A 26,806-nucleotide genomic window follows, 5' to 3' on the forward strand; every position below is an offset into this window, starting at 1 on the left:
AAAGCACAGTCCTAGGTGCTGCCTGAATGTAAATGGTTTACTTTAAACCGAGTGCTCCCCATTAGAATATTTGTTTGTTTGTCTGCCTCATTGTACTAAATTAAAATCCCCTACAACACAGCGGATGTTGATGACTGAATAATAAGCAGCACTAATAATTCTGTTTGGGATTGCGCAGGTGTTATTCGGAAGACAACAGCCACGAACAAGTTGTTCAGTGAGCTGCAAAACTAATGAAACCTGGTTTCCCAGGGGCTGGCGTGGCAGGAGGGGAACGAGCGGGTCCCTCTCGCTGCTGCTCAACTAGAGGTTTCATGGCATTGCGGCAACCTGGTGCTCTTGAGGCTATCACAACTCTCTTGCATGTCTCTAGCACCAACCAGAAGGATCGGAAGGTGGGAGGTAGAAGGAAATGAAAGGTTCATTCACTTAGGAAACCGAGCTAAAATATAAACAGGGTCTCCCTCCTTTACCCAGCTACCTGTTTTCATGAAACTTGCAGGAACAGAATGTCTTCAAGGGGCCCAACTCTCCTGTTCATCACATCTCTGATGGGGACCGTGCCAAGTGCTCACACCCAATGTGTGCCAGTCCCACTCCCTGGGCTGCATGAAAAACAAATTGGTTATTATTATTTTCCCTGAACTAACAAACCTTGATTAAACTGGTGACCCTGTGCAATTATAGATATCTCACCAATTGCTTCTTTCCAGTTTGTACCTGGAAAGCTGGGACAGCTATAACATGCACTTTTCTGAGGATCCCACAGACGTTTGTGAACACCTAAGTGAGACAAATATCAACCTCATCTGATGTTAACGGCAGAGTTAAAGCTGCGCAGTGTTTTCTGTGGAACATTTTGAGTCAAGCTCTTATAATGCATTACACAATTACAGATTTCTTCCTTAATTGGTAAAACAGTTAAAGATCTTGAGATAAATGCTCTCTTGTGCAGGTCAGTTGCTGTTACTGTCTCATTGTACAAAAACAATAGAAGCTTTGTAATCACAGGGGTCACTGCTAGAATTATCAACAAACTTTGGTTTTGGAGAGGAAAAGGGAAAAAAGTAAAAGAGAGTTCCTTGTCTTCTTCCTTTGCAGCTCTCATTTCACTAGACCAGCTAATTGTTGCTGTCGAGTGTATTATGACAAGAGGAACGTGAAACAGAAAACAAAAAGACAATATTAGATTATATACTGAATATTCAGTATGCATATTCAATATGAATATGCTAAATATAAGAAGGTGCTGAAAAAAATCATGGAATAATGATCTAAAATCAACAGCAATACATTTTTGTGTGCAACATTGCAAAGCAAATCCCTATTTAAAATTAAGGCCTGGACATGGAAATTGTTTCTTATTGAAGTATAAAATTATTATAAAATTATCTCCTAAAAAATTCCTTGCATTCATTAATTGAAGAAAACCAGGTTCCTTTCCCAAAGTGTCTTTCAAGGAGTTCACATGTTAATGAGAAGTTTGCCATCAGCAAGCCAGGCAGTCAAAATGAAGCTTTTGGCTGAAATTGTTTTTAATTCCTTTCTGAAAAAGACTCTTTTAACAACTTCAGAGTAGACTTCACTAACAGAGTTCATACAGCGAGAATTAGGTTCCAAGACCTGGCTTTCTAAAAAGTCCTTCTGCACAGACCCACATTAAGGCAGGAACTGGCTGCATTTAACCTAGCCAAACCATTGCTACATCGCATTATTCCACTCCTAAGACCAGAGTGCCCAGGTCTCTTCTGAAACATGGAGCAAGGGCTCGAGCCAGCAGAGCAGGCAGCCCCTTGGAGTCACTCACCTCCCTTCCCAAACATCAGAGGTTTCCACTCATCCATTACTCGGGTTAATGCTTTCTGCATGGAATAGAGAAAGAGCAAGAACCAGCCCTGAGCTCTCCCCTTTAACACCAGTAAGAAGTAACACCAAGTTCCCATCAGGGGCTTTGACGCTGCTCTGGGAGAGGATGGGGCTGCAGGTGACAGCGCTGCTGACAACAGCGCCAGAGGCAACATGCTCACATTATCTCCTTGGGTAGATCATGCAAGCTGCGAGCACTCACAGATGTCTTTCCCATCAAAGTGGGCTCTGGGGGCCTCCAGAGCATCTGCATGTGATGCCTTGGTAGCCCTCCTCTCCCCTAACCAGGGCTGGCAACCAGCCTCCCCTCAAAGTGGCCACATGAGGAAACTCTTTGGAGGGTGACCTCCTGAGCTGGGCTGGAAAGACGCCCTCCAGATGTGTACATATAAATAAACCCAATGAAGTTCTCTTCCTTTCTCACCTAAAGGACATCTACATGGAGATTTCAGCTGTTTGCTGGAGGGAACGTGGAGGTACTTCCATGTATTTAGCTGTTGCAAAGCTGATACAAATCTGACCTGTCATATTTAGACCTCTCGAAGTACCCAGAAATTTCATTCATCTGTGCAGTGTTGCTAGCACCAGAGTGCTCCTTATTTCCCTCCTTGTTACCATTTTTGTTTTCCTATTAAAAAAGCAAAAGCCAGCAATGGTGTAAGCAAGTGCAACTCCATTAAGCAGGAAGGCTCCAGCAGCTTGCATCATTTTACCCCCCCAGAACAGAGCCACGAAAGTAACCACGGGAACAATGCGCCATCTTCAAGTCATGCAAGTCAAAGCAAAACATTTTCTTTTATTTTTTTTTGCCTGAATGCTCCCAGCACTGCATGTTTTCAGAGGCCCTTGAATGCCCTGATTAGAGAAATGCTTACAGATTTTTTTTTGAAGTACTACACCATGTTTTTTTCTCAGCTTTTTTTTTTTTTCTTCTTTTTTTTTTTTTTTTTTTTACTTTTGGAATATGAGATCATGCAAAGCAGTGATTCCAAAGCCAATTAAAGCAATAATTAGCATTGGTGGACTTTGAATCGTGCCTGTAAATACCAAATAAAGCTAGGAATTTGTTGCCATGCTAGTCCCTTCCATGCTTATGGGGTGATTCTGCTTCGTGCGAGGCATTGCTGCTACTGGCAGCTGCACTTTCTTCTTGACCCTTATTAGCGATCTCCATTTTGTATTATTATTTAGAATAGCCTTTCTCCCACTGAGCTTGGCTATTTATTTTATGTCATGTATAAAAATAGCTTAACAAGTATTTCTTGTACCCTGGCCACTATTCAGTTGCAGAAATGTAGAAAATATTTACTGTGGTCAGCTGTTGCGTGATCACGTAGTAAGTAATCGGCGGAATAAACCATCGCAGCACTGCTATTTCTGTGAGGAGCAAGGAAAGTGTTGGTAAAACACACTTGGAATATGCAGCTCTGCCATCCTAAGGGCTCCAAACTACACGCTAATAATAATAATGCTCTCATTTGCCACCCAGTTAAGATGCTCTCGATATTTTAAAGCAGCATACTCTCAAGAACGGGCATTCTGGTAATTCTCTAACTGAACAGGGTCAGTTGTAAGGAGATCACTATAACTGAGGCAATTTAATATATGTGCGTAAAATTGGAAATAGAAAAGATTTATCTCTGCCTAGACATTACTATATTACAAACACGTACTTTATTCCTCTCACTGTGCTTTACAATCAAGAAACCAATAACTTCTTTCAAAATAATGTCATACCGAGGCCTGCTTCTATTATAAAGACTGATTCATCTCCTTTTTCTTTCAGTTTTCGGCGCAGTTTAGCATGTTCCAGACCATCAAGGACCAGCTAGAGCAGAGAACGCGGATCCTGCAGGCCAACATCCGCTGGCAGCAGGAGGAGCTGCAGAAGATACAGGAGCAGCTCTGCCTGGTCCAGGACTCCAGCGTGCAGGTGGGTTACTGCTGGGAGCGGCAGAGCATCCTCTCACCAGGCACTTGATAGGGCTGGCATCTGAAAATTAGCTCCAGGGTCCAGGAGATGAGAAATCTGGCTCATCTGAATGGGGATGCTGTCCTCTGGAAGCCTCTTGAGTAGTAAACATCAAGATTAAGAGCATTATGGAATAAGGGAAGGAAGAAATATCTCAGCCTTATGGGGGTGAGAAGAATTTGGGTCATTTACAGCAGTATTTTAATGCTTTGTCTACCAAGTCTTCAGATTGAGCAGCTGCAATGGAACGGTCTTCATATTTGGACTCAGCACTGATTATGACTCTCCAGTTCATTAGCTTCCATCCGTTCACTGCGTGCTTGGTGGTGGCATCGCTGATGCTCAGTATCACGTCTGTCCAGCTCTCCCTTAGCCAACAGCCCTCCTTCAGGCACTCCCCAAGTGCTCATCTCTTTTAGATCATTCGCTCCCTGTTTTCCTGGCCTAGACACTCAGCACAGGAGATGAATTCCCATGTCATGTTTAAAAAAAAGAAAAAAAAAAAAAAAGGCAACAAACCTCTGCTCAAACCTTTGTTCATCTGTTTACACCTGGGAGGCGCCTAAATTTGCTCTTCACAGGACCAGCTCAAGCCTTTAGGGTGAAGCAGCCTGAGGCTCCTGTTCTTGTGTCTTTGATACCTTCTGCACCGTGCTTTGTACTGCCCCTGATGCCTACCGCACCCCATGAGTAAGAGTGAGTGCAATTTAGCACATCTCAGGTTTCATTTAATGACAAATGGAGAAATGATCCAGCTTTATGGAAGTTTTCTAAAAGCTGGGTGATTACTGCTCTGTTCCTCATAATGTAACTATAAATACCGGGTTAAATGACCCTTGCCAGAAATGTTGCATTGGGGACCCACTGTGAGCATTGTACTAACAAGATTTTGTAGAAGACAAGCTCTGTCACATAAATGAGTATCTCAAAGAACATTTTAAGCACAGGATGAAAACCTGGGGCCTGCTGAGGCCAGTGGGAATTTTGTTCCCGACTTCCACAGAAACAGAATCTCACCCATCATCGACGTCGGCGAACACACAGTTCACATATTAAAACAAATTTGGATTGTACTTTTAGGCAATTAAGGGATCAGTGAAGCCAAATTTGAAACTTTTCCACCCAAGTTGCTGCGTACGCACTGCTATAAGACAGCACAGCAGTGGTGGGTCCCAAAGCCAGGACTCCCTGCTCCTGGTACCATATAAACCTATAGGTAGGCCAGGTTTAATTTCGGTGTATTTCTTCCATTGGTTCTGCACGGCCTCTGAATAACAGGAAGGGAAAGTCTGCAATTAACTGCCCTTCAGTTCAGAATCATGGTATGTGTCTGAAAGCTATTATTGTTATTATGAATACCAAGAGACGTGATATTCTCACTTCTTCTCCTTTTAATTGGGCAAAAGCCATTGCTCTCTCCTGGTGAAGTCTTCAGCGTTCAGATACACTGATCCACCCAACCCCCCCCCCCCTTTTTTTTTAAATACTTCAGGCAAAAATAGAAAGTCCGAGCACATTCCTATATGTGGGAAAGGGATTTTATTTTTATATAGTCATCTTCCATATGCATTTAATAACCCAAAGACCATGGGACAGACCCTCAGCTGTGCTCACGGGGAGCCCAAGCAGAGAGAAGAGGCCCAGTAGGTAAATGGTGGGCCCTACCCCCTGCTGCTTTGTAGCTCTGGGATTTGGATTCTTTGGATCATTATTTGGGTGATCTGCTCCCCCACAAGGACTGTGCCAGGTTGGACCAAGGAGAATATATTTTCAGGGCACTGCAAGATTTTTTTGATGTCGGTACTGACCATTTCCCTGCAAATGCAGGGGGGCCGGAGGGCAGCTCGGAAATGTGGGGGCTGCCTATCAGCCTGAGGGGGCAAAGCTGGATGGGGAGGATCACTGTCTGTCGTCCAAGTGCCTTTCAGCCCCCCCAGAACAACCACATGAGGCAGTGAGCTGTAAGCAGTCACGCTGACTTGGAGCGGGGCCTTTTCCTTCTCCCGCTTTCTCTAGATTAGGAAAAAAAAAAAAAAAAAAAGAAAACCAGAAATTACAGTGCCATTACAGGGAAGGAGTGAGACCAGGAATTAGCTTTGTCTTACTTGGCTAGAGGCAATTTGAAATAAAGCCTCACATTTTCACATGTAGCACTTTTGTGACTCACAAGAGGTTAGGAGTAAACTGTTAAATCAGAAATCTAACCGCATGCTTTGCTGAGCAGATTTCATCATTCAAGGAGCTGGGTGTCTGCAGACATCGATCTGCGTCTATTATCAAGGCTACAAAGCAGAGTGGCAAACAGAAGAGCCTTACTATTGAGCAATTTTTTGTTCCCTTTAATATTCCGCGTAGAGAATGGGGCTGTGCGGGTTGTAAGCACGGGGGAGTGCCGTGTGCTGGCTGCAAAGGGGGAAGCATTCTCTCCTTTTCCCTCGTTAGCTCATTTATTAGCATATCTTCCCCCCTCCCTGGCTCCTTCCCTTCCACACAGAAGTGTACAGGTAGCTCTGTGGAGAGTTGAGCTCCATTTCCATTTCCTTCAGAGGTCTTCAAAACTGTAGTGCACCAAGAAACGCTTTCCCAACTGGACGGGTGTTGAGCACAGTCGTCTGCATTTGTCACTGTTTCCAAGAGCCTTGCGTGATGAAAGACCAAGCTAGCAGGAGGGCTGGGGGCCCTGAAGAAGAGCGTTCAAAACCCCATTAAATCTCTGGTACTGCTTTCCCTGACAAACGAAAGCATTAAGGGCGGCAGCAGCAAGAGTAACCTCAGAAGTCTGAAGGATGCCGTGCCTGTGCCAGATTTGAGCAGTCTAGCTAATGAATTGCGGATGGAGAGGAGAGCAGAAAGAAGAGCTGAGCCTGACCAGCTTGCGAGAACTGCAAATGAGACCGTCCACAGCCACCCATGATTCACAATCCAGTCTCCCTTCAAAGTCCGTGAACCTCAGGTTCCCAGTGCTGGTATTTTACAGAAGGGGTCTTCCCTTCTCTAACGATGAGCCTGAAGGTTATCACCGCCTGATTGCCCAAGGAGCAGGAAGAGTCAAAGGGCTGTCTCCCCCACCATGTCTTGCCAATGCGATTCACCCATTAGCTGCAGGGACCGTCTATCTCGGGATGAGGGGGCAGCCGTGTCAGAGGGCCCCTTCCCTCCCTCACAGCTTTGCTGTGGATCTTAACAATCTGGCCAATTAAAAAAATATTTATAAGATGCCTCGCTGGCCTTGCCGTCCACAAAATCAGCCGTGAGACGTGCCGTTACCGGCAGTGCAGTTAGGGGGCTGCTAATTTATCTGCTTGGATTTGCTCAGACTGAGAAAGATTTATTTTTTTTTTTCTTTATTATGGGGTTTCTGTTGCTATTTAAAGCTGCAGCATTTTAGTGCTTCGCAGGAATTCAGGCAGGACTGTCACGAAAGAGACACATAATGAAAAAACACTGTTTTGTACAAATGAAGTACGTTCTTGCTTTCGGGGTTACTTGCAGGTAGCAACTCCCCACTTTGATCCTCTCTTAGGTTAACTCTTTTCTTGATTAGGCATCTTGAGTCTTGCAGTTCTGCAGGGACACGGGTTAAATGGCACCACTGCTTCCTGCCCTGAGCTTGTTTTTCCCCCACATTTGTGTTTTGACAGTAATAATGCTGCTTTGGCCATTACAACGCCATGGAGGGCGTCCCTAGATATGAAACGCACGTAGGTCTCTCAGGGTACGAACACATGAATAAAAGAAATTGGTTTACCGTGATAAACTTGGTTGTAAATTTATAGCGTGCTAGCTGCCAACCATTAGTTGTGCTCTTTCCTACCCAGTGGCACACGCTGGTAATTGCAAAGTAGGTTGCTCTGCTTTCTTTCAAGAGTAATCTACTTGGCCTTTGCCTCAAAGTAAGGCATGCACGCAGGCAGCTCCCTGCAGAGTAAGTCATTTGCTGCAGGCTCCCACCCTGCCCAACATTTGCACTGATGGATGGTGGGTTTGCATTGGACGAACTTGGTATTTCGCCAGCACTGTGTGCCTTGTACAGGGAGGATGCTTAAGATATTGCTCCTTCAGGTCTTACTTTGTGCTGATCTTCCAGAAACGGTGGGCTCACATCCCACGTGACATTTCTGAAGCACACCACTTGCTTTACCTATTCTGAATTTTGCATTAAACATTTCATATCAATGGAGACCAATTTCATTGCTAGAGCTAATCAGGTTCATTTACTGAACATGTTCAAAACTTAGCTTCTATATACAGAAAATAAACAAGAAAATGAATTTTCATAACTTCTGCCTTTGATTTATTCATAATAAGACCTATTTACTTGGCAGAAGTTGCAAGACCATCTGTCTTTCTGAAATGTAATGGCTCCAAACTCTGTGAGCACTGTTTTTAAAAGAAAACACTCAGAGCTGGTTTCAGACCTACTGCAAGCAGGCACAGCTCTGTTACTTGACCCATTTATTTCTATCAGACATCTTTGAGGTGTAGTTAGCCTACAGCACCTGAAACAAGACATTGCTTTAGGTCCATTAACATTTTCATTAATTGCCCACCTCTCTCAGCTGATTAATGTAACTGATTAACATGAGCTTTGTCTGTAACTCAATTCTGAGTCAAATCTTGGCACACAGAGATTCACTGCAAATGTATCATATTAAATTAAAAACTGTGTTTTAATAGCTAGATATATAAGCACAAACATGATGGATCAGCCCATACTTATGCAGAGAAAAGCAATGCCTTGTGCCGGTTCTTTAGAGAAAGATATGGAGCTTTCTTCCAAGAGAAATTACAGGGGACATGATAGTTTAGGGAATTGCTAATACAGCAATAAGTTGCGGAAAGGTGTACTAATTACTGGGTGTACCTCAGCTGTACTGCTAGGCATGAGACTGATGGATGAGTAATGAAGAGAATAATTGTGATTCTGATTTCATTTAAGCCTTGAGTAGCTCCACTTGAAATAATGGAGTTCCACGCTTGTAGAAGTGGTGTGGAATCAGAACCAGAGCCAAAAATGCCTTCAACTACCTGGGAAGTGTCGCTTTGTAGAGTCCTTGGTGGCAAGAGGATAGGTTTGAAATACTGCAAAGATAGCTTGTAGCATTAATAATTAATAGTTTTAAAGGATGCCTTTTTTCTTTTGTGTGGCTCTGTTAAAAGAAATAGCCTCTAGAAAAGCAAAAATATTCCAAAGCCCTGCAACTTTTAAAGAAGAAAGACTCTTCTTGCGATGCAAGAATGGAGAGCGTATCATTTACAGAACCACTAACAGAGGGGCTGCTGGCTCTTTTGCACAAGTCAAACGCGCGGCCTGATTAGGAAGAACACCAGGTGACAGCTACCTGACAGGAAATCAGATAAGTGACAGTGACGGTCTGTTTACACATCTTCTCAGTGATAAGGACACAGCCATTCAACACGGTCAACTCTGGCCTGGCTGTGGCCTCATTAAATACGCTCAGTGACCCAACTGTACAGAAGGTGTTGAATTTTCTGAGACAAATTCAAAAGCAGCCTTGCCTGAAAGGCAGGCTGGTTTGTTGAAAAGAGAAATGAAAGGATTGAAAAGACGTGGAGTAACTCCCAGCTCTCTGGTCGGGATGCCCCAGAACACGGTGAATGTACAGCCAACTGCTCTCACGAGGGCTCCGCCTGCCCCATGGAGAGCGGGCTTTTACCTTTAGGACACATTTCACGAGTAATGAGTGCATTTTCAGAAGAAGAAAGAAAGAAACCAGAGACAGCAGAACTGTTAATGTAGGAAAGAAATGTGATTTCCAATTAACAGTACATGTGTGGTGAATTCCGAGCTGTGATGATTTTATTTTAGAACATATCTTTGGATTTAACTGTAACCTTCATTATCCGTGACAGGTGGGCTGTGTCAATAAAATCTCCCCCCCTTCTTTTCCAGATGTTCCTGCAGCAGCCAACGGTGTCCCTGAGCTTTAGCAATATCCAGCAGCCAGAGCCGCAGCAGCTACAGCAGAGGCCAGGGGTCATTTCTCAGCAGCAGCTTGTCCCCAGTCCTCAGCTCCCTGGGCAAATTGCATCTCCGCAAACACCAAACCAGCAAGTACTGAGAGAAGCAAGTGTGATATCGAGCCAGGTAATCACTTCTTTGACTAGAGGAGCATTTAATATGGAAAGAAGACACTGAGCTGTTACTAAACAAACTAGTGAAGTCATGTTGGTCCTGCACCTTTCCCTTGCCTTCCCTATTTTCCTATGTAAAGGCAGGCTACATAAAGGGTGTCCTTACAGCATTTACTTTACCTTAAATCACTTTTTTAAGACCTCAGCTAGAGGGTTACCTGAGCAGCTGTTCCAGCTCTAAAACAGAGAAGGGCAGGTATGCAAAAGGTGTGGATGGTTCGTGTTTATCACAAAAGAAACCTGACAGCACGGTGGAAACCAGCAATAGCAGTGCCAGCAGTGCGATCTCACAAAATGAGCTTCACCCCTGCTCACTCTGCAAATCCAACCAGATGCCATAAAACCTGCTGCCTGCTGCAGTGGCATACTGTTGGGGTTTGTGGAAATTTGTGAGAGATGCCCAGGTTGGGGGTGATACAGGCTCCTGTATAGGGAAATAAAAGAGTTTGGGTTCAGGTATTTGTAACTGAGACCTGTGAAATCAGGTAGGCTTGGCAGAGGATTTTGGTCTTACTGCAGGCTTCTTGGCATTTCCCGTCTTTGCTCCTCCACCCACCTGTTGTGCCTTCCTTCTCAGAAAACCCAGCTCTTATTTCTGAATGTAGCGGTGCCATTAGCTTCAGACCCCTCAGCGTAGCATTTAACCTCCCACACACCCGCATTAGCATGACTATTAAAACAGAAAGTGGATAAATAGGAAAAAAAAAAAAGCCCACAGCTTTTCCTTTAGTAAGGTTCATTGCCATCACGGGGCTTTCACAGCAGGGCTAAGCAAGCCTCACCCCAAGCCTCCTCTCCCCGCTCTCTTGCAGGGCCCAAAGGCGGTGAGGAGCGCGGAGCTGGCACCGGGTGGTGGCCGTCCTCTCCGTGCCTCGGCCCCACCATTTGGCCCCACCACGGCCCCTGCAGCCCCACCACCTCGCCGTGGCCCCGGCCCCGGCCCTGGCCCACCCGCCGCCGGCTGCAGCCATGACCAGCAGCTCAGGTAGGGCGGGACATGGAGGGCACCTGGGTGGCCGCCATTTTGGGCTGCCACCATCTTGGGCTGCCACCATCTTGGGCTGCCCTCAGTGGGTGGGTGAGGGAGGGGGTGAGATGGACGGTGGCATCCATGCCAGCATCAAAAATGGTGTGGCCAGCAGGACGAGGGAAGCGATTGTCCCTCTGTTCTTGGCACTGGTGACACCGCACCTCGGGTGTTGTGTTCAGTTTTGGGCCCCTTGCTAGCAGAAGGACGTGGAGGTGCTGGAATGCACTGAGAGAAGAGCAACTGAAGGGACTTATGAGGAGAGGCTGAGGGAGCTGCGGTTGTTTGGTGTGGAGAAGCCAGGAGTCCTCATCGCTCTGTACAGCCACCTGAAGAGGTTGCAGCGAGGAGGGTGCCGGTCTCTTTTCTCAGGAGACAAGTGATAGGACTTGGGGAAGCAGCACCAAGTTGCTCCAGGGGAGGTTGAGGTTGGATATCAGGAAGAATTTCTTCATGGAGAGGGTGGTCAAGCTTTGGAGCGGGCTGTCCAGGGAGGTGGTGGAGTCACCATCCCTGGAGGCAGTTGAGAGATGTGTGGACATGGCACTGGGGGACATGGTCTAGAAATGAAATTGGTAGTTAGGCAGATGGTTGGACCTTAAAGGTCTTTTCCAACCTAGATGATTCTTTGAACCAAAAAGATGATCCTTTCTCAGTTTTCAGAATGTGGCGTGCATATGGTCCTTCTCTCACAGCAGTATCCCTTTTTCTTTCTTCCATGTGCAAGACTGTTGCTCAGCCAACCCATTCAGCCAATGATGCCCGGGTCCTGTAATGCAAGACACCCTTCAGACCTCAGCATGGCTGGATCCCAGGCTAAGTACGTGACATCAGAAACACCAAAGTTGCTTTTGAGGAGAAATGGCCTTTTTTAGCAAGATGATTTTAGCAAGTAGTTATAAATAACAGGAGTGCATTACTGGGCCGAGCCTGCCTTCTAGTGTCAGGGTCAGCCTCATCTTTTTTTTTTTTTAATCTTTTTTTTTTTTTATCTTTTTTTTTTCTGTCACTGTCCTTAATTGTGAAATGCCAAAATGATAATGTTTGAACATCATTAAACTGATTCTGTATGTTACCTCAGGAATGTAGGTATTCAGTACTTTTCAAGCATCACTGTTGCTGCTTAAGATTACCTTGAGCTAAAACCTCCAACTTAAAACATACCGATCTGCAGTTGAGATCTCCATTTAAGCTGCTAAATAAAAAAGGCCCAAATTTCAAAGACACATCTCCTTTTCACGTATTCTGCCTGACTCACAGGATCCATTTTTTGGAGCTCACATGCTTGTATAAGTACCCAAATCTTAGCATTTCTGACCAACCCCTAATTTTGAACAGCTGTTTAACAAACACACACCACACTATGATCTCATCACCCTTTACAGGATAAACAGAATTAGGCTGGGTTGGCAGTAGCTTCCTTGTGGTTTTACCCACAGCCTTCCACAAAACAACAAATACTCGGGTTTGGCTGTGCGAAAGCAGGCTAGCAACAGGAGCTGAGTATTTTGTTTCTGGCTCACTCCTCAGTCCAGAGGACTTCTAGAGACTTCTTCTGGTCCTATAATGTGGGTCACAGCTATGGGAACTGCTGACCGTACTTGGCAACGTCTACGAGCAGCTTAAAAAGTAATCAACCCTAGCCATCCTGCAGGAGATTACCAGCCCCACAGGCAGTCGTATAGAAGCACAGGCAGCAGAACGGGGAACGTGTCTACTTCTCAGCTGCTGCAGTTCAGAACTCAGCTTATTAATACAAAATCAAAGGCCGTGTGCTTTAATGAGCCTGGGATGTGAATCGGTGGCTGAAGAGAAGACATGCATAAACCAGAATCTCTAATGAATCTAAAATGTGGTCTGGGTTTTGAGGTGAGATGTATTCTGCCCTCCCAGTCCAGCTCATGTACGGTGTTAAGCCAATGCTGCTCGTTTTCATGCGTGCAGGTCTGATGCCCTGGAAGCCTTTACTTAGAATTATATATGAAGTTGATGCCCACCCCATATCCTAGGAGAAGACCTTTGTTTCTACACGTTTTTTCTTGATTGTTTTACTTCTTTCTTCCCCAGATACTCTCAAAACCAACAAATGTTTCAAAGTTTGGAAGTGCAGACTTCCAGCAGCGGCTCTCCAATCGTTCTGATGGGACAAGCAGTGTTAAACCAAGGGTTTGCCACGACACCTCCTTCCCAGCCACCCTCTCTGCCACCTATGCAACTCCAGCACCAACAGCATCAGCAACAACGCTACCTGCAGGTAGGGAAGGACAAAGAGGACGATGTATAAAACATGCTCACAGAATAATAAGGCGAACGGGCTGTGCAAACGGGGCCTGCGAGCCTTGACGAGCTGTAAGTTTCAGCGGGAGCCTGATCACGGCAGAGATGGCCATTTCAGAGATAACTGAAATGTGCAAGACACTGATACAGTGTCGTGTGCCCTTCCCGTGTAGCAAGGGAGCAGTGCGAACAGTCAGAATATTTCAAAGGAAATTACTAATCCTGTACATTGGAAACATAATCAGATTATCCTGGATGTATTTAAAGTGTATTTCTAGATGGAGAAAATTGCTGCCTTAGGATTTATTCTGTACTCTTTATTAAGTACAAAATTTGCTTAGTTTACAAGTCAAAAGATGATTTTTAATTACCAGCGCCAACATAAAATAAGATCGGGATCAGATATCCATATCCCTTCCATAAATTAACATACTTCCTCAACTCCACAAGGCAAAGAAGATGAATTGGAGCAGATCACCTGGAAGCACCAGGTGATTTGAAGATATAAAAATACTGTGTTTTTTTTTTTACCTAATTCAGCACACGTAAAGCTAAGGGGAAGGGGGGAAAGGAGGTGTCTATTAACTCAGAAGGAGCTGAACTGAGTCTATAAAACCTGATCACATCTCCACTGGAATCACTGAAAGAGTATCATCGACCTCAAATGATCACACTGAAAAACGAAATCCTTATCATAGCTGAGAATTAACGAAAAACACAGCAGACACCATTCCCAGATGAGCATCTGCAAAATTCACATCGACTTCAACACTGCAATGTCGCACCCTACTGTAAACTCACAAAAAGGAAGGGCTAGAAGGGGCCTTGTGAGGTCCACTAGGATCCCCTGTGTTATTTCTGCTTCGTTTCTGTCACCTAGCCTTGTCATTTCTGCCACATTTGCTCAGCCTGTTCTTAAACAGGCTTTTCAGAATAACCCGCAAATCCTAGGCAGTGCATTCCTACTAGAAAACCTTTCTCAATGCCTAATTGTAATCTTCTTTGCTGCAATTTAAATCTGTTCCTTCTAGCATAGGTAGGCTAACCCCATGCCAAGCACACAGCCCCAGAGATAAAAGCCAGCAGGAGGAGTAATACCTTTAAGCACGCTGTACCTTGAGGACAACGAGCGCTAGCGTGAAAGAATGAAACAACCCGATGACTTTTATTTTATCTGTAGGTGCAAACACCAAGTTCTTTGCACAATGAGCAAACCGATTCTTTGCTCCTGCCATCTTACTCACCACAGCAAGGGAACATGGGGTATCATCAGGCACAGCAGCAGCAGCAGCAGCAGCGACCAAGAAGAAGCAATAGCTTATCAGAATCATCAAATTTACCACAGCCACTGCGATAAGAGTCCCACCAGCACAATCAATGCACGATTAGCTTTAACCAATGGGCACCTGGGGCAGGAGAGAATGACTCTCTACTTACCGTTTCGGCTTTTGCACAAGCCTTTCTTGCAGAGCCCTGTGACAGAAGGATGCCACAGGGCGCGGACTGCCGCACACAGCCCATGCTCTGCGTGGAGCAGAGCACCGAGGAGCACCGTCCTGTGCGAGCTCCACCGTCAGCGGGTGTACGGGAGGAGGAGTTGGAGCTCGGCGTGCTGCTCAGAAAGCTGTCTGGCAATTCCAACAGACTGTTGACAGACACTTGAGGTACTTGGCCTTCACTGTTTCAGTTCTTCTTTTGTGTATGAAAAAGCACTGCGTCAAAGGTCTATTGAGGAGAGAACAAGAGATTATTTTTATTATGATTATTGTTATTATTTTGCACAACTGCACAGAGGACAAAACCTAGGCACTTTCTGTAAAGAGAAGTTTGTTTCCTTATTCTTGTGGCCAAATTAGCACATCCAATGGAGAAGAAAGCCTGGTCATTGGTGAAGATGGTCTACAGCTCATAACCCTTGATTTAGAATCTGAAAAGTATTATGCAGCTTATCCTAACTGTTCTTCACGACTAAAAAACAAACAAAAAAAAAAATCAAAAAAACACTGGACTGTTTTATACATATGAATTGTGATTGCAAAGAAGAACTCGACTTGTAAGCACAATCATGCAACTCTCCCATAATACACGATGGATCCTTCTTCAAGCTAAATAACTCACTCACTGCAAGTCTCTGAGAAATATGCACTGTGTTTTGGCCCACTGACTCGGGATGCTGCAGACTATTACATATCTCTTTCATTATAACATTTAGGATTGAATTTTCCTTTGGGGGGAAAAAAAAAAAAAAGAAATGCACTTTTCGCTTTTTTTGTATGTTTTCTGTTGATATGTTTCTAAGAAAGATTTTATGTAATTATTAAATAAAAAGTAGTGTATTGTACAGCTGTTGTAATAATGACCTATTTCTATATAAAATAAAATTATATGGAATTATGTGGAAATTATTTTGTATATGAAATATCAACTCATTTCACAAGTATAAAGATTGTGCTTGTGCTTTTTTGTGAGTGGATATTTTGTAATAAACTAATGAATTAGAAATGTCTCTGTGAAGGGTACTACTGTTTCATGCTATATACGACTCAAACTATTATTTTTTTTTCCATATAATGATGGACGGTGTCTTTATTTGTAGAATAAAATAAAATAGCCAAAAGGCTTTATTGCAGGACTTGCACACATTTTCCTGTGGCTGTTCAACTATGTGATTCACCTTAGATTTTATAGCATGAGCTACAGCTTTGCAAGGTGTTTGGCAACCAATTAACCAGCAACAAATATTATCCTACGGGATCTGTGACATGGCATAGGCGATGAGAATGATAGCTTAGGAAATTAAATAAGCTGCTAACCCAAACAGCTCGTTTTTCATTCTCTTAAAACTCTGATGGTCTTAGGCAGCTCTGTACTTCCAACCAGATAGTTTGGGACTGGGACGAACATAGGACACGACAGACAGTTTAGAGTGGTTTGACCCAACGTATACCAGGGCTTTGACCCATGTTCACAAAGCAGCAGCTTCACAATTTAAAGACATCGCTGTCCTAAGTTTTCTGATACACCTCTGCTGGATTTGCTCATGTGCCCCCACCACACAGAGCCAAGTTCCCACCTTGGCATCTTTGTGCAGGCACTTTTTCATGTTAAATTCAAATTGACTGCAACTAAATGGAGCAGCCAAGGTACAAGTCTGCTTTCCCTCTGCTGATTCTCTGGCAGAAGCAGCAACATCCAACAGAGCACAAGGTGGATAACTGGGTAACGTGTTCATCCGTCACAGCAGGATTGAAGGGATGGCTTCCAGAAGCCCCTCAGGGCATCCTGCAGCTGCCTGAGACAGCCTAACCTTGAGGAGAGTGCAAACCGTGCTGTCCTTCTCATGCTTCTGTACCAAGGATCATGTCACAGCCCTGGTTTCCATGCCATAGAGGAACAACGGAGATAATCGGGCGGGGAGCTGGAAGTGATGAAAGTAAACTTTCAGAAAGATATATATATATTAAAAAAAAAAAAAAAAAAAAAAAAAAAAAAAAAAAAAAGGTTCACTTCAGAAAACAGAGTACTGAAAAACCTGGGGAAAAAAAAAAAATCTCCCACATAAAACCTGCTGGAAAAATGACCCTGCTGCTTCCACAGTAAGACTGACTGGTAACACTGATTGGTACACAGGTATTTCAGTCCATACAGTCCTTTTACTTTATTTTATTGAAGGAAGATGAGGGGATCAAGTATCTGGTCTCTAGGAAAGTGTTTCTGCCACTAGCTGTAGGCAGCTGTCTTAGATACCTGAGCTAGCAGGCTCGTCTTTAAGTTCTTACATTCGGTGAAGCAAGAGTGACCCCTCCAGATGAGGATTAAAGAACTAAATCCTAAAGTGCTCTCACTTGATGTCTGAAGGAAATTCTCTCTTCCATTAACTATAGACAAACCTTAGCACAGACACATCAGCTAAGCAGAGGCTAATTTGACAAATGCCATCCACTTCTGTACAGACTTAGTTTAGGAAAGGGGAAGGGAAATCTGTTCATGCAGGCAAGAGATGACGAAGGCACCTGAGCACCTCAGAGGGAAATACCCATGGCACTTTGTGGGTCTACATTAATATGATCATGGAATCATTAGGGTTGGAAAGCCCTCCAACATCACCTGGCCAACCACCCCCCTGCCACCACTGTCATCCACTAACCCATGTTCCCAAGCACCACGTCCAACCTCTCCTTGAACACCCCCAGGGACGGTGACTCCACCACCTCCCTGGGCAACCCGTCCCAGTGCCTGACTGCTCCTTCTGAGCAGAAATGACAGAGGACACAGGAAGAAAAGAAAAACTTTGAGGAATCATTTTATTTGTGGGGATGCTTGTGATACACCTCCTGATTTCCAGAGGCTATGTCCAAAACACCTCTTTAAAATCAGCAGCAAAAACCAGCCCCGAGCCCTGCCTGAGGCTCCCTCAGGGGGCAGGCAGCGGCCGCCCGCCCTCAGCCGCCTCACGGGGCGCCAACGGCCGCGCCGCGCGCGCCCCCTCTCCCCGCCCGCCCCCCCCGCCCTCCCTTTAGCGCCTGCGCAGTGCGCGCCTGCCGCCACCCGGAAGTGCCCGTTCCTCCCAGCCTGCCCTGCGCCATCCTTTCCGGCCCGCGCCCGGGCAGGGTGAGAGGCGCTGTGGGGCCGCCCGTCGCCATCCGCCGCCATCCGCTGCCATCGGGGGCAGCCGCGGGGCCGGGATGGTGGCGGGGGCGGCTGTGGGCGCGGGGAGGGCCGGGGGGCACGGATGGGAGGCGGGGGTCGCCCGCATCGGGCCTGCGGGGAGATGGGGGGGGGGGTGCGGCCTAGCCGGGGGGGTGCAGGCCTGTCAGGGAGCTAGGGGACGGGCTGTGGGGTGCGGGGTGCTGCTTAAATGCTGAGGGCCCGGCGGTGAGACGCTGCGACGCGATCTGGGGTAATTTACCGGGTGTGGGAGCTGCGTGACAGCAAGGAGCCGGGGAAAGCCGCGGCGTGTGTGACGGGTGTGTGCCTGGCTGCTTTTCAGCGTCGCTCAAATGGCTCCTGCGAAGAAAGGGGGCGAGAAGAAGAAGGGGCGGTCTGCCATCAACGAGGTGGTCACCAGGGAGTACACCATCAACATCCACAAGCGGATCCATGGCGTGTAAGCGCTGGGGTTTTGTCGGTGAGGTGGGCTGTGTGTAAAGCGGCGTTTGGAAGTGGGCTCAGTGGGTTTTAAGCTGCAGAGGATGAGGTTTCCAGGCCTTAATTTGCAGGTAGAGCTGTTCACCTCTGTGCCTGAGTTGTCATTCTTACCCAGCTGAAGTTTAGTATTTAGCCCGTTATAGTAAGTTTTAGAAATTAAATACTGTTGTAATCAAATGGTTGGATTTGTGCTTGGCACTGGTTGTGTGAGTTGTAAATTGGGGTATGAGTTGATGTGAACAGTACTGGCTGGGTTTTGCGTGCTGTTGTGGAGAGGAGAGTAACTTTGCCCCTGACAACACGCTGAGTCTTGTAGGACCACGTAGCAGCAGCACAGTGCTGGAGAGGGGTTGTGAGAAACTGTCTTGCCCTTTGATTCTCTCCATGTGTATGGTAAAGTCACGTGGAAGAGAACTATATCCAAGTCAGACCAGTTTGAAATTGCTGAAATTAACTTAAAGCAGGAGAGAAGTGAGACAGTGGACTGCTGCAGAACTGTGGGTGAGGATGGGAGACGCTGGTACCCAGACTGCCCATCATGCTAATCCTAATGCTGATGTTCCTGTTCTCAGGCCCTCCTGTGTTGGGGAGGCATGAGGCAATAAGGTTGAAATATTTTTTGTGTAGTCCTTGTCTTATGTGTAAGCACCCAGCCCTGATTTCTAGCAGTAAATATCAAGAGTTGTTTCTAAGTAATGCTGAGTATAACCCGCTGTGGGGCCTGAAGCCTTGTTAACCCTAGTCGTGTGTCCCAGGGTGGGTGTATACAGCAGAACAGTCGCAGTGCAGCTGTAACCATCCCTGTCACTGACAGTCTCACAAAATCTGGCAGTAATGTGCACGAGATGAGCCATGTTTGCACTACAGGTGCGGTGGGGCTTCTGGTGCAGTCCTTACATGGAGAAAATAAACATCAAATCCCATTTAACAGAAGCTGTTCCTGAGAATAGTATCAGTTTTATTTTTGTGCTGCTTATTTCTGTGCTGATAAAAGTTACTTCAAGTTTGTATGACCATTGTCATCCTGCTTTTTTTCTAGGCCTTTTAGTTACAGTCTCTATGAAAGCTCTGATCTCTTCAGTAGTAGTGCCAGAAGGGATAGCGTCAGCGTGCTAGAAATAAGAGTTAAGATCTGGGAGGTCTTGCAGCTGCAAAATTTTACAGAGCTCATTCTGTGTAGAGGTGTGTGGTTTCTGTTAGGCATAGACCTGGAGGTGAGCAGCTACCTCCAGGTCTGGTCAAAATACGATGCAGCCAGGGTTGCTGAACAAAATCATTTGAATCGTATGCTCGGAGAATATCGGTGTTTGACTGCTGCAACGAATGTCCAGTGCTGGCAGATCCCTGAGGTTCAATAAATGGCTCTCTTGTCTGTCCTAGGGGTTTCAAGAAGCGAGCACCGCGTGCTCTCAAGGAAATCCGCAAATTTGCAATGAAAGAAATGGGAACTCCTGACGTCCGCATCGACACCAGGTTGAATAAGGCAGTCTGGGCGAAAGGAATAAGGTACGTCTCGGCAGCTTTTGGGGTCGGAGGGAGAACTTTAATGGGTAGACGAGTCTGTAGCCTTTTTGCTGTGCGTGCGTTTTCCTTGCAAATGCTTCCTTTCTTAGAGGGTATGCGCTCTGCAGTTGCTGTGAGGTGTTAAGGTGACCCAAAGGGTTTTAGGAAAAGACTGTGAGGAGTGGGACCTCTTACACCATAATAAAAAGTTAATCTGGCAGAGATTTATGCTGTTAGTGGTGAACTGAGCACCCACAGGCCCTCGTTTTAAACCACATCTTGTAGGAAACAGATGCCTAGGTCTAGCCTGTGCCATGCTCACAGTCCTTACCTGGAGCTGTGCGCCATGGCCAACCCTTCCTTCAAAAACAGCAGGAGATGGGCCCAGATGGGGTTGCTGTTCCCTGTCCTCCCTGCTAAGCTGTTCTGGTTCATACGCAGAGAAGTCGCAGCTGAGCCAGGTGGCGGCGTAACCAGAGCTCAGCAGTCAGGCAGCGAACTGGGGCTTCTTTGTACGTTCTGTGGAGCAGGGAGCCGTCTCACCTGTCTTCCCACTGAGTTGAACTGCAGTTTTCACTCAGCTGGAATTGCTGATGTATGCAGAGCATCACATCTTACGCTGGGAGAGTTGGGAGGCCAAAATCACAGCTTCAGCCAGCGTGGTGGTCAGGGATCCAAGTGGAGTTGTGAGAAATGCTTTTGATTTAAGAAGGGGGTGACCTGAAGCAAGTTCCTGAGTTATGTATGGATAAAAACACGCTGTGCTAGATCTGATTTAGTAAGTGTGCTCCGAGAAGGAACAGCAAGGAGGAATTTCCTCAGGTTTTGTGAGGTACTCGGAGCAAGACTAGTCCCAAGCCCGGAGTCCATCTGAGGTAGGAGGTTACTCTGGAAACGGTGCAGGCAAATTACTTGGTGCCTGCCCTCAGCATCACGTTTTGTGCAGTGTTAGGGGAGGATGTGAGGCTGTGACTTGGTGTCACAAAACCATTTCAGCGATTCAGTTGTGGTTTCATAGATGTTGTGAGGAAGAAATGTTGATCAATTGTAAATAAATAAGATCTGTGATGAGCTGTGGCGTTTACTAAAATTGCACCCTTACTTGTGGCACACAGAGTGGGCAGTACTCTGACTCTTGACAGGGCACACAGGCTTTTGGGATAGTTGTGGGGTTATTTTCCCCCTCCCTATTTTCTGTTCCGGAAAGAATGCCGGGCACAGGCACAGACAGGAGCCGAGTGGCTGGGGAACAGCTCCTCAGAGAGAGGGCCCTGGGGGTGCTGCTGGCAGCGTGACCTTGGCAAGGGGGCAAACCCCATTTTGGGGTGCAATAAACTGCAAATTTTCTCTACCATGAGGGTGGTGAAACCCTGGGACAGGCTTCCTGGAGGCATGGTTGATGCCCTGTGCCTGTCAGTGTTCAAGAGGCTCTGGTCTTTGAAGGTCCCTTCCGACTGAGCAGCTCTGTTCAGCTGACACAGGCTTGGTAGCAGCAGCTGCTTGCTGGTCACACGCCTGCTGTGCTCTGTGATCAGCTCCCGGATCAGCAGTAGACTGACTCTATGCACCCACTCTATCGTGGATTCATCTTACTCAAGGCTCAGCTAACTCTTAACCTGCTCACAATTCTTTAAGGAATTCTTGAAGAATTTCTTTAAGTACTAAAGAAAGTACTTTCTCTCTTGAAAATTAATGTCATCTTCATTTTAGGAACGTTCCTTACCGCATCCGTGTGCGTTTGTCCAGAAAACGCAATGAGGATGAAGATTCCCCAAACAAGCTGTACACACTGGTTACCTATGTACCAGTCACAACATTCAAAGGTAAGGTTGCGTGCTGTCTCTTTCTCCACACCAGTTGTAGCGAGCAGCTGGCGGAGTGGGACAGCTCCTCCTGCAGTACAAAACTGGGAGGAAAAGCACGCAGAAGGGGCCGAACAGCTGGCTTAACTTCACTGCAGAGAACAGGACTGCTAGCTAGCCCGATCAGCATTAAAACCCAAACTGAGAATTCAGTGAAATAATAAAAACATAAATTTTGAGAGAATAAAAAACACTGACCATAGTTGTTAGGGTGGCTTAAGGTTTGTGTTCACCTATGTGAAGCACACCTTTATGTTGAAAGCTCAAGCTGGTTAAGCCTTCTGCTTGTCAGCTGAAAAGCATCTTGTTTTCAAAATAATTTAAGGTGGAAATTTTCATTTGTGCCTGTGTAGTTTGTTTTTCTGGAAGTAATAGCCAAACTAGCTTTGAAACTGTTGGGGGACTTCTCTTGGGAAGACTTGAATAAGCATAAAGGGAACTGTTCTTGGAATAGATACTGATACCATTTCTTGTTCTGCAGGCCTACAGACGGTCAACGTGGATGAAAACTAAACTCATTTTAATTAAAATGATAAAAAGAAAGTTTAAGTCTTTTTTTGTGTGTGTTGCCTGGTCTCTTCAAGCTCTCATCGGTAAAGCATTCAATTGAGCAGGTGTCAGGCTCTTCAAACACCTCACGTCACTGGGGCTTGTATGTAATGGTGTAATTTTATTTTTTTGATAACACTAGGCTTCTGCGTGTGAATGTATTAGGGAAGATAAATGTGGGGGGGGCAGAGTCCTAGAGCTTTGTTCCTGGGGGAATAAAGAGCCATCACACCCGTATTTTAACAGCACTTTGTGTATGTAATCTCTTGGGATAGAGTCTGTGGCTGGTCCCCTGCTGGTCTTGGGAGGCTTCTCCCAAACACATCTGCACTGTGCTGTACCATGGGGTTCTGACCAGTCCACTAAAGGCAAACGCCACCTCAGGGACCTTGTTTAATGAAGAGGGACTACAGGCACTCACCTGCCACAAACCAAGAAGTGCTGCCACTGCAAGTCTAGTACAAAAAGGGTTTATTGAAAAGTGCATGTTTTCACAGACCAACATCAGAAGCACAGTCCATGTACACTTAACGTCTCGGCAAGACATACAAATTGGAATAGACTCAAATATATTAAAATAGTTTCAATTACCAGCATTGAAACGGTTTTCAGTATTAGTGCAAAAAAGGCAACCCAAACAAACTGCAGACGGTAGCTGAGAATTTTTTCCTGTTTTTTTCTTTTTTTTAAAAAAAGGGACGATGAGACAGCTTCTGCCGTACTCCCAGTACGGAAGAGGACTTCAGTGTCTTCACGCTGTAGGCAGATGTTTCCTTTTACATTCAAAACAAGAACATAATAAATCAATGGCACAAAACAACTTGAACGCTCTTTAGCTTTTAAAGCTATTAAACTGAAAACCACAGACCAACAAATTGTTTATCAAAAGTCCACTGCTAACTGAAAGCCTTTTACAGTATGTGCTTTGGCATAGCGTCAGTGCATTTGGGTTTCTGACAGGTTTGCTGCTACTGGGTGCTTAGTTTTGTCTGTTCGCCCCGCGACTGGCAGCTCGTCCCGTTCGTTTTGAGGCTGTACTGATTCAGTTTGGCGTTCTCAAGTTTTGGTTTCAGTTCTAAGGGCTTTTCAAAGAAATTCACTAGCGACTGTTCGGTCAGGAGGGATGCTAAAATATGTTCAAAGGAGACGGTCCAGTCCCCTTCGGTTACCGGTGACGACTGAGAGTCTTTGTGAGGGGTCTTCACAGTGTCAGTAAAAACAGCGTCCTGGTCTGAGGCGGCGGCCTCGGGCTGCAAGTCCTCGGTGAACTCATCCGATCCGCTCCCCAGGCTGATGCTTCTTTGTCCGACCTCGCCGATCTGCAGTAACAGCGTGGTCACGGTGGCTATGGCTTGATACAAGTCGTTCTCCTCCGGATCTTCGTGGAACATGCTGTACAAGGTCTTGCAGAACTGAATGAATTCCCTCTGCAAAGGATGAGACGCCAGAATGAGAACCGCGGGATTCCTTGGGATTGAGAAGGGCTTTTTTCCAGCCTGCTACACTGCAGGTGAGGGCGAGTCTGAAACTTCTATTCACCAGGCAGTGAGGAGAGGAAGCTGCTAGAGAGGTGGCTGAGTTTTTAAATGCGATGCCTTTTCCCTGGATCAGAGTAACCAAATCCTAGCTATCTAAAGGACTGAATCTAAGCGTGGACTTAAATTAGACTTTATCACAAAGAGCTCAACTGCTGTATTTAGTCAGTTAATTTATGAATGCTCTCCACTTCTTTAAAAGCAGCCCACAACTTCTAATACACATACCTGGCTCATTTTGGGCAATTCTTTTTCAGTTTTAGTATCCTTTTCTTTGGCGAGATCCTTCAGCATCTGTTTTAACTGCTTTTGGTAATCTACTGCATCACCTTTTACAGAATAGACAGAAAAAGGAGAACTAGTTTTCAAGTCACTGCAATAAATCAACATTCCAAAATAAAAACCAGAGAGCAAAGATAATGGGGCAGGGTTACCAAATGGACAGTTGGTTATCTCATTATGCACAGGGGTTAGAGAACCATTTCCGACATACCGTTTGCTTTTCCAATGACTAGTGGTCTCGAAGTTGACAGCAAAGGATTCTTCAGTGGTGACTGGCTGTCTCTTTCATTTTCTGTGAGAGCTGGCCAAAAATTGAAGTGTAATGATTAGTCCTTCAAATGCTGCGTGACGTCTATTTATGCTTTTAAAATTTACATACTTGAAGAAAGCTAACTAATAGGGCAAGTATGTTTTTAAGCAGTTACTTCATTAAATCACAATGTAAAATTATCTTAATGTAAGTAAGGCTGGTGCTGCAGGGAGAGAGCAGGATGTTTGCCAAGAATGGCAGATTTAATTTGAAACTTTGCACAGAGGAAGTACCACAAAGTTTTGTCACTTCATCACAAGTGGATCAAGATGTGATAAGGACATTTTTAGTGTAAATCAAGTATAACCGTGCAAAAATGTTTTGTCCCGGTTCATATTTGGCCTAGAAGTAACCTTGGAATTGGCTACAGAATATCTCAGGATGCAGCAGATGTGAGCCTTAACATCCTGCATCTATGAATTCCACACAAAAAGGTTTTAACTGAATTCATTTTTGAACTGCAGCAAGCATAATTACACATGCAAATCCTATATATACTCCCAGCTGAAGGAAGCAAGACAGGGTTCTTCGTTAAGCAGCCTTTTCCCAAAAGCTTTAAGCAAGAGTTTTTTGAGGAAACTGAGGTATTCGTTCCCTTTCAAGTTTCTTACCAGGCGGGATGTGGAGCTTGTAGAGTAACTTTATCTTCTCATTCATTTCTCCATTATACATGACATCTGCAAGAAAAAAAAAAAAAAAAAAAAAAAAAAAACAATAAGGAAGTGGACTAGAGCATTTATTTTCACAGCTTAAAATAAATCAGCCGTCTCTGTGCACAAAAGATAATTGTTTGCACGGACAATGTACGAAAACATATGGCCAGTGTATTACTTTGAAATATTTTAAGTTGTGCCTGTTAATGAGGAACAGCAGGTGACAGCCATCTGGTTTGTTCTTTGTTCTTGTAAGATGGACTGGGAGTACCGAACCCTGTGGAACTTCATCATCGTTTAAAAATATCAAGGAGAACGGCAGGGAAGCTAACAAAGACTGTTTGTTGCCACAGATAAACAGGAACATGAAAGAGGAGAGACAGAAAAATTGTTTCCTTGGGGGCCATCAGATTCTCAGTGTTTCCCCCCTTCAGCCCTTACTGCTGATCTATGTAGAATAAGCCCCAGAGAGATAACTGCTTCACATAGAATATAGCTAATACTTCCAGTGACCAGGAGAAATGAGATTCTAAACTTTCAAAGGGACTGAAAAACTCTGATTTATTATTTTTTAATTGAAAGAATATAAGAACTGAAATCATAAGACAATATAGGTTGATTTTGTTAACATCAAAAAAAAGTTAAAAAGCTTAAGTGGCAAGAATATGGATTTACTTAATATATTGAAGCTTCTGAGTATTTAATCATTTATTTTTCAGTTGGGGTCAGGCAACAGTTGAGTTGCAGCACTGTTCTTCAGCCAGATTTTGGGATGGAAAGCCTCATGTCGTTAGCACAGCTGGTGGCCTCAAACACCACACTCAGTCCTTGCTGGTCAGATTTTTTTTTTGTTCTGCTTATTTTCAACATGAGGCAAGCAGCAGTCTTACATAATCTTATATAAGAATAAAGTAAGTCTTGAGGAAGCAATTACAGACAGTATATTGCAATTTCAGAGGTATACCAAATGTTCTGTGACATCTGTGTCCCACCCCGTGCCACCCAACCCTCACCCAACTTCCACCCCGTGTGAGAGTGGTACCTAAGCAGCTGGCGAGCCCCTTGAACTCGATCAGACGGTCCATGTTCTCATCCAGGAGCCGGAAGGTCCTCTCGGCGAGGACATCGGTGTGCTCCCCGCACGTCCAGGGCGAGACGAGCTTGTACAGGTTGGTGAACTGCTGGGCATCGATTCGGTACTGCTCAGCGTACGGCCTGCTGGGGTCGTGCCGCTCGACGACGGGGCTCGTCGTGTCCCAGTAGCATCTGATGAGGTGTTCCCGCTAGGAGAAATCAAAGGCCAGAGAGGAATTGCAGTCTGCGGTATCAACAGAGCAAGACTGGCAGCAAAAGGCATTCACATCAAAGTAGGCTGGAAATACTCAAAATTCTCTTTGTGTGTGTGGTGTGATGATGATACTGAGACTGTTCCCGTGAGGAAAAGCAAAGTATGAATCTTTAATTAGGGTATCCAAGTGCTCTCATAATTTCCAGTGGATAATTAATAAACTTGAAGAGAAACTGGACAGAATCTTGGAGGAAATTTACTGCTGCTGACACTCATCTGGCCCATGATGTATCTAACCATCCAAAGGTATAGGGGACCATAGAAAAATTAGGGTAAGTGTCACTTATGCCTGACCTGCTCATTTATTCTCTCCCAGAC

At 45.3% G+C, this 26,806-nt stretch overlaps 3 protein-coding genes across 6 annotated transcripts in view; 2 read left to right on the plus strand and 1 right to left on the minus strand.

Annotated features, from left to right (window-relative positions):
• NPAS2 (neuronal PAS domain protein 2) overlaps nucleotides 1–15,337 on the plus strand; it is a 50,576-nt gene extending 35,239 nt beyond the window's left edge. The window contains exons 15-20 of one of the 2 annotated variants that reach the window (XM_032208095.1): nucleotides 3,653–3,799; nucleotides 9,753–9,947; nucleotides 10,807–10,979; nucleotides 11,749–11,841; nucleotides 13,089–13,275; nucleotides 14,479–15,337. In XM_032208095.1, coding sequence (XP_032063986.1) covers nucleotides 3,653–3,799; nucleotides 9,753–9,947; nucleotides 10,807–10,979; nucleotides 11,749–11,841; nucleotides 13,089–13,275; nucleotides 14,479–14,655 — 972 coding nt within the window. In that variant the 3' untranslated portion in view covers nucleotides 14,656–15,337. Of the gene's footprint in view, nucleotides 1–3,652; nucleotides 3,800–9,752; nucleotides 9,948–10,806; nucleotides 10,980–11,748; nucleotides 11,842–13,088 lie in introns of both variants that reach the window. The other variant, XM_032208094.1, reaches the window with a different exon arrangement.
• Nucleotides 15,338–17,847: 2,510 nt separating this feature from the next.
• On the plus strand, nucleotides 17,848–22,367 carry RPL31 (ribosomal protein L31). The gene is made up of 5 exons (XM_032207965.1): nucleotides 17,848–17,909; nucleotides 18,289–18,405; nucleotides 19,827–19,952; nucleotides 21,660–21,772; nucleotides 22,293–22,367. The coding sequence occupies exons 2-5, from the start codon at nucleotides 18,299–18,301 to the stop codon at nucleotides 22,322–22,324; spliced, it is 378 nt and encodes a 125-aa protein (XP_032063856.1). The 5' UTR covers nucleotides 17,848–17,909; nucleotides 18,289–18,298; the 3' UTR covers nucleotides 22,325–22,367.
• Nucleotides 22,368–22,814: 447 nt separating this feature from the next.
• The window catches only part of TBC1D8 (TBC1 domain family member 8), a 46,300-nt gene continuing 42,308 nt past the window's right edge, over nucleotides 22,815–26,806 (minus strand). For all 3 annotated transcript variants that reach the window (XM_032190486.1, XM_032190478.1, XM_032190495.1), the window contains 5 exons: nucleotides 26,183–26,423; nucleotides 25,099–25,164; nucleotides 24,389–24,478; nucleotides 24,124–24,224; nucleotides 22,815–23,787 (listed from right to left, as the gene is read on the minus strand). In XM_032190486.1, the coding sequence (XP_032046377.1) occupies nucleotides 23,329–23,787; nucleotides 24,124–24,224; nucleotides 24,389–24,478; nucleotides 25,099–25,164; nucleotides 26,183–26,423 (957 nt within the window). In that variant the 3' untranslated portion in view covers nucleotides 22,815–23,328. The remainder of the gene's footprint in view (nucleotides 23,788–24,123; nucleotides 24,225–24,388; nucleotides 24,479–25,098; nucleotides 25,165–26,182; nucleotides 26,424–26,806) is intronic.

Source organism: Aythya fuligula, chromosome 1 (genome assembly GCF_009819795.1).
Source record: "Aythya fuligula isolate bAytFul2 chromosome 1, bAytFul2.pri, whole genome shotgun sequence".
Lineage (NCBI taxonomy): Eukaryota > Metazoa > Chordata > Aves > Anseriformes > Anatidae > Aythya > Aythya fuligula.